Source organism: Pungitius pungitius, chromosome 16, assembly GCF_949316345.1.
Source record: "Pungitius pungitius chromosome 16, fPunPun2.1, whole genome shotgun sequence".
Classification (NCBI taxonomy): domain Eukaryota; kingdom Metazoa; phylum Chordata; class Actinopteri; order Perciformes; family Gasterosteidae; genus Pungitius; species Pungitius pungitius.
The window spans coordinates 13,294,051-13,307,734 of record NC_084915.1 but is presented as its reverse complement, the minus strand read 5'-3'; the positions used below and the strand labels follow the sequence as shown (position 1 = coordinate 13,307,734).

Here is a 13,684-nt window from a genome sequence, read left to right as displayed (position 1 = left end):
CTCCCTTTCCAGTTTAAAACTTATTGCATAACACCCCCTCGCCCTTCAGCCTGTGACGGCCTCCTGCTCTGCCCCAGTGATATTTGTGAGTGGAGCTAAACTTATCCCTGACGGCAGGCCCCCCAGTCCTCATCGCAACATGCCATGCAGACCGCAGTGGGTTACAATGGCCGCGTGCCTCCAGACAAACAAGGTGAGAGTGTTTCCCCCGGACCCCTGATAGGGTAACTCACGGTAATCTGGTTGTTTTTATCATCTGTGACTGTGCTCTTTGCTTTGCATCGGTCCCGGCGTGTGTCGCTCATTGGTTTTCCTCTGCTGTTGCCTGAGAAGAAGCGGCTGCCTGTAGTGTGCCACCCACACGCGCTTCCCCGCGCTTTGATAAATCTCAAGGTCAGTGCACCAACCGAAGAGCACGTCATGTAATGCTTCCACACACGTTAGTCGATCTTGCTCATTTGAACTTGTCGATTTCTGCTCCTCTGACTTTCCTTTGTAGATGTGAACTTAAAGACTGCAGGTTTTTCTGTCTTTCACTCCCTACGCTTGTATTCCCCTGTGTCCACGATGGGCAGCTGTCGCTCAGCCCTCATTCCCGGTAAGCCTCGCAACTATTACTGTTCCAACAATCTGTTGCAGCATACTTTGAACCACTACCATGCTTGAGTGCTGCATGTCCCTGCAGGCCTTAGCTGCTGTGGAAATGACCAATATTCCCCGCAGGGATTTCAATGACTTCTGGCTTCTGCAAGGTGTGCTTTAACTCTCAAAGACATCACTTCAATCGGCCTTCAGAGGCATTCGCTTTTACTTGTAGAAATCCTACGATTATAACGATAAACACTGCTATCTTTACTCGGCCAACTGGAGGGAAGTGCATGCTCTGGTGCGTCTGTGTCGTATTTGTCCTTGGGATAAATTTAACTTTCCCAAGCTTCCTCTTACAGCAGTGAAAGATTTCTACTGTGACTTCTTACTTTAAAAGAACAAAACAGGGTTAAAAAGTACTTGTCCTTTAATAAATATGCTTTGCAAACACATTTGAATAAATTGACAGACCTTTTATATACTTGGATTGGGGGAAGTAGTGATTAGATGTCTGACTCATCGTATGTCTTAAACTGGACTTAACTTACAGGTAACACTCGCGATGGAGGAGGAAAAAAAAGAAAACCAGAGTGAAGGACCGGATTCTCGAGAAAAATCTCAGGAAACACGCCAAAATGGGCCCGCGCGGCATTCCAGGGTGAAAGAAGAAGCTGACATCTTTACGCTCACTAAAACACAGTTTTACATTTCACGTGTGTCGCTTTGCCGTCGCGTGCCGGTAACGTCGGCTGATGCTCCGCAGGCAGCAGGGTCCATGCAGGCCTTCACCTCCCTGTCACCGAAGGCTCTCTCCGCTGTGCTACACCAGGCGGCCCGTCCCGGCCCCGGGCCGAGCAGGGACCCCGACCCCGAACCCGGCCCCGGGCCGAGCAGGGACCCCCCCCACCTGGAACAGCTGCAGGCGGAGCTGAGAGACCTGAGGGACCAGTTTGGGCGGATGAAGAGTCAGCACAAGTACGGCTTTGCCGCACGTGATCCGTGTCTTTCTGCCTGCCCTCTGCCCGCTGTGTTCACTGCACTAATTTGAGAAAAAAAACGTGTATTGTATTTTTCTCCAGCAAAGAAATCCAACTGCTGATGAGTGAGCTCGACGAGGAGAAAAAGATTCGCCTGACTTTACAGGTATTGCAAGGGGTTCTAGAAAATTTCTTTTTTCTTCCATGCTTTTGTACTTTTGAATAACATATAATAAAGCACTGTATCTGTCTTTTAAGGTGACAATATTATATTTTTCAGCGTTGCGCTCATTTTTTTGTTTTAGATGGAGGTTCAACGTATGAAGAAGCACATGTCGAAATGAGGGGAGTGGAGAGCTTCTTCATTGGCAACGACACATTAGACGTCCTGCTGCACACTGATAAATGATACATTTTTTCAAGTGTTTCAATGATGTCAAATTGTTTTGTAATCTCTGTAAGTGGATTCTTGACAACTGCAGCATCTGAAGGACCCTGTAGTGGGGAGAGATGCTGTTTGAGTTGTCTTGAGGTTTATCGTAAAAGGAGGGGGATGTGGTTATTGTTGGCATGAATATGCATCTGACTCAATCCCTGTAGAACACGCTTTCAATCCTCTGTCTGTTATCCGGCTGTGTGGAAAACAGAGGGGGACAAATCAATGAGAGACAGCATATGATCCGCGATCACTAGTTTATGATAATGTAACGCAAAACCTTATTTTAAGAGCATTTTACTTTCAAAAAATGTGAATTTGCCTTTTGATGGTACAAAGAATGTTCTGACCAAGCTGTCAGTTGTTGGTATGTTTGATGTTGGTGAACTCATTAAAAAGGTCTCCAGATATCGAAGAGATTTTATTAATATAAAATTGCACAAATAAATATTAGTAACAGGGAGCAAATGTGATCGGGCAAAGAAAGAAAAGTACAAGATCAACGGTTTTGTTTTATGTTTCATTTTTGACACTTCACTCTTAAAATGAAATGTGTGATCCTACAAAATAATCTGGATTATGTTTGACTGATAATCAGCAGTTCTTTAGGCTTAGTTGCGGTTGTCATTTGCAGATTCAAACTGGAAAAAGGTGCAGACAGAAGAAAATGACCTAATGGAGGGACTGAGTCTCTTCCGGCTTTTGACACGGTGTCCAATTCTTTCTCAGAAGTTGGACTCTTCACAGGGAATGGGCTTGAAGGTGACCTCTTTGTTCTGCTGCAGGAGGATGTCGTATCTACAGAGAGGCCTATGAAGCACAAAGTCAACATTGCTATCGTGAAAAAACAAATTTCGGGAAAGAAATCACACATTTTGAATAAACCCTGTGGCGCATACCCCTCCTTGTGTTCCAGATGCGAGAGACGGATTCGGAGAACACGGAGCTTTTGTTTCGCCTTCAATGGATTCCCAGTGGAGAATTTCAGGGACACCTTTTTCACTGACCGAATGTCTTTATCGAACTGCGCCAAGAGCCTGGTCTCTGAATTCTTATTGAACTCTGCCGCTTTGCTGAGAGGACAAAAAGAGACATTGCTGAGCGAGAGCGACGCTGGTAACAGGCGGACAATGATGAGTCACGCCGGACTTTTGTACAGAATAAATAGTAAAAAAAAGTCGAGACTCACTGGTCGATGGTCGCCACTGCCTCCTCGCCTTTACCGTGGAGTTTAATCGTGATGTATCCAAAACGTACATCCTTGTTCCAAATCATCACCTCCACCTTGTAGCCGGTCGCTGAGAGATAAAAAATGTCAAACATTTTATCAAATTTTACGTACACAAATATACGTACTTTCTTTCAGAATGGATTTGTTAAAAAAAACTGTTACTTTAGAAAACAATATTTATTCCAGATTATAAATCTCAATTTTATGTTTTTAACATCTAAAAGACACCCATCACTTCCCCATTTGGTTGAATCCTGCCACTAAAACCTACACACTGTCCCATCAAAAATCATAAAGAATACAAAAAATCATCCCCCGTGACCGAGAAGGTTTTGACAGAAAGAAGGAGAGACAACAACGGATCAATAAAAAGACTAAAAAGGATTCCAGCTGCAAAAACAGGAATATCGTGTGTGTGAGACGACGATGACTAGTGGTATGAGACTTACTGCAGAAAGGACTTTCTGTATTTGTGGCGAAGAAGGTTTTCGTTTGGCCCAGCCTCAGCAGGACATCCTTCCACGCCGTCACATCGTAACCTGGATTTGAGAGGAACAGCTTAATCGAGTCTAGATCCATTCATGTCTCCTCGCGTTATTCAAACGAGGAGATGATTAGAGCACCAACCGAAGACGGGACATCCGGCAGCACCGAAGCGGTCGCAGCTCATGCAGTCCCCGCTCAGAAAGTCCTTGTAGGAGGCGCAGGGATAGGCCCGGCTGGCACACGTCCTCTCCAAAGAGTCGAGGAAGAGCCAGACTGATCTCTGGTGGTCGCATTTAAAATAGGCTCCTCCTGCAACGGGGTCAGTCAGAATTAGCACTTTTATACATTTCATATGATACACAATCCTGTGTGTGTGTGTGTGTGTGTATTTATTAATTAAAGTTTGTCCATCATTTTACAGGCCCTACCAGAAAGGAGGGTCTTTGGACAGCCGGGTTGGTCCGCCCCACCATTAGGATAGAAATCAATGTGACCCAGAGGTTCTCTGAAGCCCAGGGCTGTCAGAACATTAATTAACGTTAATGGGAGGTAAAACTTCAATGACAAATGCAAAATACACAGTGTGATACAGTATTTCAGCTCAACTGACCATCCATATCCGTGTGCAGGACGTCTACAAACTGTGCGTCCGTGGGGTCCAGGCGGTCCTCTGGAGGAGACCCAGTGAACTGAGGCCCGGCTGGATCCAGAGCTGCAAACATCAGAAGATCTCAGCAGAGCTTTCAAGTTTATTCTGAAACCCAACATTAGCTGATGGGATCTAGAAAGAGACCAACTCGCCACTGGGCTTACTGGTGGATTCATTAAACGTGTGTAGAGATATTCATGGCGTCTCTTGCCCAGGTGGCCATGACCTGATCAGCCTTCATGTCAGCTACGACTCTGTCCCTCGGTGCTAGTTGCTTGTCATTTAAGCATTGTGGGAATTTTACTTCAATTCAGTGTCCCAATTATGATGAAATATCCCTCAGCCAACTGCCAAAAACTACAATGTGTGTTACCTGGTGCAGAAGACCCAATTTAAACTGTAATATGTGCGGTATTTATTTTAAATACCGCACATATTAAGTTAAAAATAACACTAAATCCTTCCTAGTATACTTGTCGGGGGTCCCCTAACAAGACATTTCAGTGAGATAAAGGGACATTAATAATTGGTTCGTCCCGTGTTTGAAAGCATGCACTCTTACCTGTGATTCTTCCAATCAACCCCTTCATGTTGGCGCCCACGAAGCCGGACAGGTGTGCCCCGAGGCTGACTCCGATCATGTGGATGGAGCCCAGAGAGGCGCCGGCTTCCTGCAAAAAGCTCGGCCGGTAAGTCTCGTCGCACGCGGGGCGCGTCGGGCAGGTCGCAAAAAAAAAAAAAAAAGAACGTCAAAATACCTTCATCATTTCCACGAAGGCCGTGAGGTTGCCGGCCGCCTTGCGCGTGTTCTCCACGGCCTTGAAGTAGTTGACGTTGGCGGCGCCGTGGTTCCAGTCCACCACGATGACATTTTGGTCTGCCCTGGCCAGCAGCAGCTCCGAGAGCCTCTGGAGCCACGCCGGTGGAGACCCCGTGGGCCGGAAGCCATGAATGATGAAGGTGGTCGGCTTGGACGAGTTGAACCGGGGATGTGCGGACAGGTCGGAGTGGGACACCAGCGTGCTACAGGTGGCATTATGCCTGGTGTACAGCAACAAGCGGATCTTCAGGCTGGTTCCAATGATGGCGTCAGCGAGATCTAGATCGGTAAATTCTTCGCATTTCTGAGCTGGAAGTGAGAAAAACAGAGGGAGCACCGGAAGACGCATTTGGTCAGGGGGAGATGACAAAAACAACGCGCGAGACATTTAGTCATTTTTTTCTGATGCCTTTTATATTTTTAGAAAGTGATCATGGAGTTGAAACTGAGTTGTAATGCAGCCTCGCCCACCGCCCACACACACACACACACACACACACACAAGTGGGGGAGAGACACCGATTTCTAGGGTTGGTGGACAAATACGCAAAATGCTGACAATTCAAGGGACTCGGTGACACATCTCGTCATGAAGCTTAGAATTGCACGAGGTTAAGACAAAGCGCGAGGTCATCCTCAACCAATCACATGGAAGGTGGTGTGTGGTTAAGACGTTGCTGCGCTTAAATCATCACAATAATGTTTAGAACAAAGAGGTGACTGAACAAAACAGGCCGTGGACGCCGTGTGTGAACTATTAGGTTTCTGTTTCTTCCTTGGATATTTTTAAACATTTGAAAATTGAATGCAAAAATCAGCACTTAAGTCGAGAAGTATGTAAAGCCCTTAATGTTTCAGTTCACATCAGCTGTTGCACAATAGACGTGGCTTCCCATGTACTTCATGTAGATCAGCTGAGGGACATGTTTACAGTGTCTTTAAACAACCACGCTTACTCAGCGGTGTTGGTTTTCCGATGAAATTCTAGTTCCTTAAAATGTTTCTTGTGGAATACACTTGCTTTACACTCATACAAGTGAGCACTAGACTTGATTTCAACGTTTAAATTTGGTTGAAATGAGGTCTGAATGTCCGAGATCGCATTTCAACGTTTTTTCAACTGCATTCAATTTAAAACGTCATAAATATGGAACCACAGACGGTGTGTTTTTAACAAGAAGCTTTAAAAGGACATAATCAGTTTGGGCAGTTTGAAACATTACTTTTAAATACATCTGCTCACATCCATTACGCGTGCGTACGTGCTCAAGTTCTTAAAAACGACCCGGTGCAAGTTTGTTACGGGACCAGAACGACAGGAAAGGCTATATCTAGTGTGTGAGAATTTTTTCATTATTTCTTGCAAAATGTTTTAAGACTTCAAATTGGAGGGAGCGAATAGCCTGAATCAATGCGGAGATCTTTTCGCCAAAAGGGGTTCTGAGACATTGTAAATGAGGGTTTTAACACACCTGCTGCTGCTATCAATACTATTACTGTCATCATCAAGGTTAACAACTAAACTCACTTCTTGAAACGGACCCCAGATGTTGAAGCAGTTAACTTTATTTGTCTGACAGTTGTTTTTTTTCTTCCATTGCACAACATTTAATAGGCCTCAATTTCTTTTTTCTGCTAGCATGACCTGCACCTGAATGAATGGCTTTGGCTAACCACTCATCAAAAGTTATGCCCCAAAATACCGTAGTTAACACGAAACATGTTTGCTAGTGACAAAATCAATCTGTTCATTGATATGGAACGCTGGGTAACAGGTGTTCATTATGCAGCAATACAGTATCCTGTGATTCACTCTCAACCAATCAAAATGCTCGATTTCATCTACCCATATAATAATAATAATAATAATAATGAATTCAAATTTTTAGACATAAATTGAACTCTCCTTAACGTCTACAAATAGACTTGGATAAAACCTTTGGACCCATTTTCAACGTCGGCCATATTGAGACGTCTTCTCAACAGAAATATACTCGCTGGGATCGACCGAAGCGACCGTGTGTTCATTTACATTTCAAAGTGTCAGCTGTGGGCTTTACCTTTGCATATTTGAACAGCTACCGGCAGCAGCAGTGTCAGATATTGCCACAGGAACATACTTTGTCATTTATCTGCAGGCAGAGTTGTCAGGACCATAACAAGAAACGAGGTAGAAAAAACACCAGTCAGACATTACTTGGCACGTAGAAGTAAAGAGCAGAAAATGCGCAACAAGTATCAACACAGGGGGAGAATACATGTCCAAACTCGTGGGGTTGGTTTTTCCACCATAGGCTCTAGTTTTTAAACTGCGTTTGGTCCGACAAGAAAATATCACGCAACCAAAGCAAAGGTAAGAGATTAGTTGATCATCTACTTACCTTCCAGTGGTGTCACCGACTAAGATAACTACAACATCTGATGTTTAAGCTCCACCCAGGGCGAGTTATCTCAACCAATGATATTATGATTCCAAGCGAAACTAAACTCCTATTTGACTTCTACAGAAACCTCACGTTCACGGAGCAATCAGTTCACTCAACGACCAGACGTCACAAAGCGCACCTCTTTATCGCAGACTCACCTTTGCCGCGGGACAATCTTTCCCATTGTGGGTGAAGGTCCTGGACATTTTCATGCGTTATTCCCTTAAACATGTTTGTGGTCAGTGGTCACTTCAGGAAGCGAGAGGAGGAGGTTCATCGAGGCAAAGGGACGCTCCCGCCCCGCGTGCGCTCACCAGCATTTAGCCGCACCCCTCCGCTTCACAGGTGGGAACATTCCTGGCAACGCACTGCTGGCTCGCGCGCCCTGAAACCGGTTCTGAGGCTGTGGCTGTTTGCTCTCTTATTGTAAAAAAACAACAAAAAAAAACAATCTAGCATCCGTTTGTTGGTGTCCAATCCATTAATGAGAAAGAAATCCGAGACATTTTGAGCAATTCCAAGAATGTTTCACCGGAAGGGGGGAGAAAGCCAACTGACGGTTACAAGAAGTTGCGCAACAATATTTAGTCATATTTTACATTCCTCTGCATAATAATTAGAACATAATTAATTGTCCCGAACCGTTTGTGAGGTTCGGAAGTTCTGATTGCGTTTGTCATCCCTCATTATTCAGTTTTCTATTCTTTTTCATAGAAGCTTCATTTTGATTCCCACCTTCCCTGTTAAATCTTTTCTTTACATTTAAATGGATATTGAAATAATGTACATGTATGTGAAGTACATGTGTGTGTATCATATGTTGGTTGGTCCCAGTAAGTCATTTTGGCGTCAGTCGTTCCAAATTTAAATTGTTAAATTAAAACATTTCTTTTACGGTCTTCATCAAAATAAGCACTCATTTGGTACTCTCCAATATCAGAGATCACAATATATTGTTTAGAGATATCGTGGGAAGGGGTTGCATTTTTTTCTTTTTTAAATATGTGTAAGGGGGTATTGGAAAAACTGCTATAATGCTCCACCTCAACCGGTATTCCTTAGATGACAGAAAGTGCTTTTCCATAAAGAGGTACATTGTGTTCTGGGTCATCTGATAATCAAGATGCGAGGATGTTTAATGTTGTGGTGCCAAAGATGATAGTCTACATCCAAGGTCGACTACCAGGACGGCAATGTGACGGCAACGGGATCCCATCCACAGTTCTTCTCTTTGTGCATTTCCCTTCACAAAAAGCAACTCTAATAGCAGCATCTATTCTCTACGTCTGCTTCACAACTTAAACATTGTTCCCATTCACCTCCCTCGGGGCTGTTTATATTGTGTACCTATTGTGTCACCATACGCATACACTGTCCTGTTCCTGTGGGTCCTTTAGAAGCTCAGTACTGATGTCAGGTGCAATCTGAATGCCTTCTCCAGAGTGGCTTGAACTTTGCTCTCCACATTCTCCCGTCATCAGGGTCCGGCAGGCCGATGTGGAGCGTACTCACACACACACACACACACACATGCCGAGAAGTCAGCCCAGCGCAAGCTGCACTTGAGGCCAGCAGAGAGGAGCGGCAGGTGTTTGCATTGCCGGCATTGCACAAAGTCAAGGACACGGAACATCCGGGATGGCTGGAAAGAGACGAGGCCGGGGCGCCAACGTCCAGAACGCCTCACAGAGGCAAAGCCGAGGCCCACACAGGGTAGGTCCTGTTCTGCCAGTAGGAAATATGGACTATTTATGCACTTGAGATGATAACCAAATGGGAAAGTCCTGTAGGAGAGATTCTGGATGTTTATTAATGTTGGGACATTACTTTGTGAAGACACATGACATTGTATTTTTGTCTTTAATATTACTTTTCCTCTGTATTTTTTTGAGTTTTCTCTGGACGTGGAGAGTTTACTTATCAGCTGGGTGGGATGGTGTCACCATGACTCATATTTATTCCTTCAATATAGTGCAGCAATAGATGATTATTTTCAAATTGTATTTGGTTAGCACTTGTTTAGTATGATTTTCTTTAAAGGTAAAGTCATTCTTTAAACTTAAAGTATTATAGTATGATTTCATATGATCAGTTTTCATCGCTGTCAATGTATATACAATTGTAACTCATAGAATTTCATACAGTGCACATTAATATAGAAAAAGTGTGTTTGTGAAAACCTGCATGTATGTGTGCTTCATATTTAAAGGTGTAAAATAGAAAACGAGGGCTAAATATAGTGACTAAAGGACAAATATTTACAAAACATTAAAGCTAAAAATGGTTTTTTCATGGGGTGATTACTAAATTTAAATCCCGGAAGTGCCAGCATTTGTTCAGAGTTCAAAGTGCCTTACAACACAGCAGATAAAGCTAGCTGAGTATACTGAATGTAAACACATCAAAGTCCAGACATATAGAGACACTTAAAAGTGATTATTAGCATACGTCTGAAGATATCATCAAAGCTTATCTGTGATCAATATCTTTGTTGAAACAGTAGTTGTATGGAAATCCTGCAAAGTCTAAATACTTTGTTTTATTGAAATAAAGCTAACCAGCACTGTCAAAATCAATGGGCTTGGATTTGCATCTCAGAAATAACCCCACGTTCCCTCCCACTCTCAAGATGAACTTTGGCAAACTGTAAACTTTACAAATAAAAACAGGTTTTTTTTTTCCTCTTACTCTCTGTCACTCTTCCTGTATTCAGGCTCTGAGGGAGCCAGCTGCTTTTGCCAAGTCTACAGGTTATGAATCAGAGATCCCTCATGAAAAGCTGACCATTGCCCAAGCGCGAAGAGGCACACCAGGTAACACTCGACTAACCCATTGCTAATTATTGTCATTGCAACCCTGAGTCGATCCTCCTGTTGTCCCTAGCTACTGGCAGCAGTGAATAAGGGAACTCGTTGCTTCAGCATATAAGAATCAGCTGATATTAGCTCTAAAAGAGGATAAAAGCCTCAATATGGTTTTGCTGCCAGTCCTTTGGCTCATTAGGGTTTGTTTTATTATGATCATTACCTGCAATGTGTCAGGTAAGCAACAGATTAAAAGTATGAAGGAATTTTATTGATCATCATTTGCTGGCGTCAGTTTCACATTTGCCACATCAGTAAATCGCTAAAAATGGTGGTACAAAGGCGAAGTTGCATAAGTACTGTTAATAATGTTTTTACACGCATTATCTTTTAGCGCATCGTCCGGTGAGAGTCTATGCCGACGGTATCTTCGATCTTTTCCATTCGGGACATGCTCGAGCCCTGATGCAGGCCAAAAACGTCTTCCCCAACACCTTCCTCATAGTAGGAGGTAAAGTATGTGGTCACTGCATCAGGATCTTACTTCCCAGGAAGAAGCTAGACGGCGTGTTAATGAAACGGGTCTCTATTAGCTGAATATGAATCTTGGATGAAAATTGGATCTAAATCTTCCAGTTGAGTGATTATGGATGTATCCTTAACTCTTACACTGACCGTAAGACTGCGTCTGTGTGTCTTTAGTCTGCAGCGACGAACTCACCCTCAAGTTTAAGGGCTACACGGTGATGACCGAGGATGAGCGCTACGACGCCCTGAGGCACTGTCGCTACGTGGACGAGGTGGTGCGGGATGCTCCCTGGTCCCTTTCCACAGAGTTCCTCAACAAGCATAAGGTCAAAGGGCGTGCAGTCACAGGCCACTCAGCCTCTTACAATGTCACACAGTGACCACAAAGGGGTCTGCGGTTGAACCAATCTGACTGATGTTACACACACAGATTGACTTTGTGGCCCACGATGACATCCCTTACACCTCTGCTGGATCAGAGGATGTGTACAAACACATCAAGGAAGCAGGTGAAGACATTTTGGGGGTATTTTTGGTAATCATATCTAATTTCACATTCTCTATAATATTAAAAAATGTATATATTATTTGTGTGGAGGCTTCAAAAAAGCTCGGATTTCTGCCTCTTCCTGCACTGTGAATTTGTTTTATCTTTGCTACGTTAGTGCAAATAAATACAACAATAGATGAAACAAGAACTGCTATTATTACTTGTTATTTTCCATATCACTGGAATTGATGACAGTATATTTATATTTTAATGACAGGGATGTTCGTGGCCACCCAGAGGACAGAAGGCATCTCCACGTCTGATCTGATCACTCGTATCGTCCGGGATTATGACATCTATGTGCGACGCAACCTGCAAAGAGGCTACACGGCACGAGAGCTGAATGTTGGGTTCATTAATGTGAGTGAAATTGTATTTAACTGAATTAGAAAGCTGAATATTCACAAAACATAGAGCAAACTCACAAATGTACTGATGGACACATGCCTTTTCTTTTACTGACAGGAGAAGAAATACCGACTTCAGGAACAGGTGGACAAGATGAAAGAGACGGTCCGTACAGTGGAGGAAAAGTCCAAACACTTTGTCTACAGAGTGGAAGAGAAGAGCCAAGACCTCATCCACAAGTGGGAAGAAAAGTCGCGAGAATTCATTTGCAACTTCCTGAAGCTTTTTGGACCTGATGGGACCTGGGCAAGTGCACTTTTACATTAATTCACATTCACATTTTTTTAATGGTGTTTTTATCTCCATTGCAAATCCATAAATTACCCTAACAAACAAAGAAATTAAAGTAATTTTAGATTCTGCTTCGTAATCATCATATTCAGATGTTTTCTTCAATATTAAACATCTGATGTTGTCCCTTCACTTATAGCCTTAGTGCAATCGGGAAGTAATAAAAGCATTTGTACCCCGCACTGCTTACACCGACTTTGGGCAGTGGTAAAAGGCACTCTTAGTAAAAACAACACAAAAACAACACAACGTTACATCACATTAAACGCTTGTTCCGTCCCTGTCTTTGCTCAGCATGCGATTCAGGAGAGCAGTGGCCGTATGATCCAGGCGCTGTCACCTTACTCCTCGCCCCGAGGCTCCCCCGGCAGCAGTCCCACCCGAGGACGCTCCGTCTCTCCTGACTCCTCAGCCGCCTCTGCGTCCCCCTCCTCCCTCTCCCCTCCTTCCTCCCCCTCCTCGAGGAAAAGGGCCACTCGCTCCTCTCGCAAAGCTGCCTCCACAAACAATGTACAATAAACTTGTCATGAATCTTTTTTGGTCATTAATCTGGTGGATATTGTGTCTGTGGAGGCTGTTCATTGAAATCAACTAATTAAAAGGAAATGCTTTGAACTGGTCTATTGGCTTTACAAAATTCTATAGCTCATTATTTAGTTGTCCGATCAGCAGATTTACTGAAAGGAAAAAAAAAAAGTTACTCCCTAACTGCTGGGTGTGTAAATAAGCAACTGTTTGTTGAAGTTTACCGCATCATAAAAGGGAATAATGTGGCCACGTTCTGTTCACAATCCAAGTCATATAATCCCTTTTGAATTAAAATATATAACACACAAAATAATTTGTTTGTGAAGCTTTAAAATGATATACTTTGAGTTACAAGTACCCTATATTTGTGACCATGAATGGAATAATTGTAATTCAGTATGTTCTTAAATTTAACATAAAGTCTGGAAAATAGTTAAACGCAAATAAATAAATGCTGGCAGACTGGTATATTTAAAATTACTCATAACGGAGAGAAGGAACGTGCACAGACATTTTGGGCGTCAGGTGCTCAAACCAAAATAACAAGGCACCTATTGCCGAAATGATTTATGAAATGAATAATTCAATGATTACAGTTTCAACTTATATATTTATTTTGTTAACAAACTAACTAAATTTATCTAATTAAATAAATGAATAACTGACAAAAGAAGGCCATATTGTACTCAAGCAATAAGGTACTCAAGGTGAGGCAGTTATTTACTGTGTCGGACAGAGTTGAAGCATAAGCAGCATTACACTAAGTTAATAATATACCACAATATATTTCACCAGACTGCCATGTAGCTCAACTTAAGACCTTTCATTTCAATAAGTTAATTAAATTAAACAAACTAGTGAACTTGTAGAACAGTAAAACTGTCTTTAAAGGATCTTCTTATTCTTAAATATTGATGAATGAAAAAAAAAATTGAGCTCCAGCAGGAGGGGCACCCTTCTCA

The 13,684-nt window shown here is 43.0% G+C and overlaps 3 protein-coding genes across 5 annotated transcripts; 2 read left to right on the top strand and 1 right to left on the bottom strand.

The window, feature by feature from the left end:
- The first annotated feature begins 91 nt into the window (after positions 1 to 91).
- Positions 92 to 2,445, top strand: si:dkey-71d15.2 (SH3 domain-containing kinase-binding protein 1). 2 transcript variants are annotated; one of them, XM_062558157.1, is made up of 7 exons: positions 129 to 193; positions 334 to 393; positions 500 to 598; positions 1,139 to 1,246; positions 1,352 to 1,563; positions 1,668 to 1,731; positions 1,871 to 2,445. In XM_062558157.1, the coding sequence occupies exons 4-7, from the start codon at positions 1,151 to 1,153 to the stop codon at positions 1,907 to 1,909; spliced, it is 411 nt and encodes a 136-aa protein (XP_062414141.1). In that variant the 5' UTR covers positions 129 to 193; positions 334 to 393; positions 500 to 598; positions 1,139 to 1,150; the 3' UTR covers positions 1,910 to 2,445. The 2 variants fall into 2 exon arrangements, with proteins under 2 accessions (XP_062414140.1, XP_062414141.1); XM_062558156.1 differs by lacking the exon at positions 334 to 393 and having other exon boundaries at positions 92 to 193; positions 576 to 598.
- lipia (lipase, member Ia) lies at positions 2,446 to 7,688 on the bottom strand. Of its 2 annotated transcripts, XM_062558155.1 has the most exons (11): positions 7,569 to 7,688; positions 7,248 to 7,319; positions 5,126 to 5,496; positions 4,930 to 5,038; positions 4,329 to 4,430; positions 4,147 to 4,236; positions 3,860 to 4,027; positions 3,682 to 3,771; positions 3,191 to 3,299; positions 2,901 to 3,074; positions 2,446 to 2,811 (listed from the first exon to the last, which is right to left on the bottom strand). In XM_062558155.1, the coding sequence occupies exons 2-11, from the start codon at positions 7,303 to 7,305 to the stop codon at positions 2,727 to 2,729; spliced, it is 1,356 nt and encodes a 451-aa protein (XP_062414139.1). In that variant the 5' UTR covers positions 7,306 to 7,319; positions 7,569 to 7,688; the 3' UTR covers positions 2,446 to 2,726. The 2 variants fall into 2 exon arrangements, with proteins under 2 accessions (XP_062414139.1, XP_062414138.1); XM_062558154.1 differs by lacking the exon at positions 7,569 to 7,688 and having other exon boundaries at positions 7,248 to 7,381.
- LOC119215774 (choline-phosphate cytidylyltransferase B-like) lies at positions 7,413 to 13,206 on the top strand. The gene is made up of 9 exons (XM_037468209.2): positions 7,413 to 7,540; positions 9,095 to 9,326; positions 10,327 to 10,426; positions 10,812 to 10,928; positions 11,120 to 11,271; positions 11,376 to 11,454; positions 11,713 to 11,855; positions 11,961 to 12,149; positions 12,489 to 13,206. Exons 2-9 carry the CDS (start codon positions 9,252 to 9,254, stop codon positions 12,711 to 12,713), a joined length of 1,080 nt encoding a protein of 359 aa, XP_037324106.2. The 5' UTR covers positions 7,413 to 7,540; positions 9,095 to 9,251; the 3' UTR covers positions 12,714 to 13,206.
- The last annotated feature ends 478 nt before the right edge of the window (positions 13,207 to 13,684 follow it).

Coding starts and splice junctions, on each gene's coding strand:
- si:dkey-71d15.2 (XM_062558156.1), top strand. CDS start 145: ATGCAGACCGCAGTGGGTTACAATGGCCGCGTGCCTCCAGACAAACAA. Junction 1,564..1,667: donor CGGATGAAGAGTCAGCACAA/GTACGGCTTTGC, acceptor ATTTTTCTCCAG/CAAAGAAATCCAACTGCTGA. Junction 1,732..1,870: donor AGATTCGCCTGACTTTACAG/GTATTGCAAGGG, acceptor TTTTTGTTTTAG/ATGGAGGTTCAACGTATGAA.
- lipia (XM_062558155.1), bottom strand. CDS start 7,305: ATGTTCCTGTGGCAATATCTGACACTGCTGCTGCCGGTAGCTGTTCAA. Junction 5,497..7,247: donor AGCTGTTCAAATATGCAAAG/GTAAAGCCCACA, acceptor TCTCACTTCCAG/CTCAGAAATGCGAAGAATTT. Junction 4,028..4,146: donor TCCAAAGACCCTCCTTTCTG/GTAGGGCCTGTA, acceptor ACCCCGTTGCAG/GAGGAGCCTATTTTAAATGC.
- LOC119215774 (XM_037468209.2), top strand. CDS start 9,252: ATGGCTGGAAAGAGACGAGGCCGGGGCGCCAACGTCCAGAACGCCTCA. Junction 10,427..10,811: donor AGCGCGAAGAGGCACACCAG/GTAACACTCGAC, acceptor ATTATCTTTTAG/CGCATCGTCCGGTGAGAGTC. Junction 11,272..11,375: donor AGTTCCTCAACAAGCATAAG/GTCAAAGGGCGT, acceptor TTACACACACAG/ATTGACTTTGTGGCCCACGA.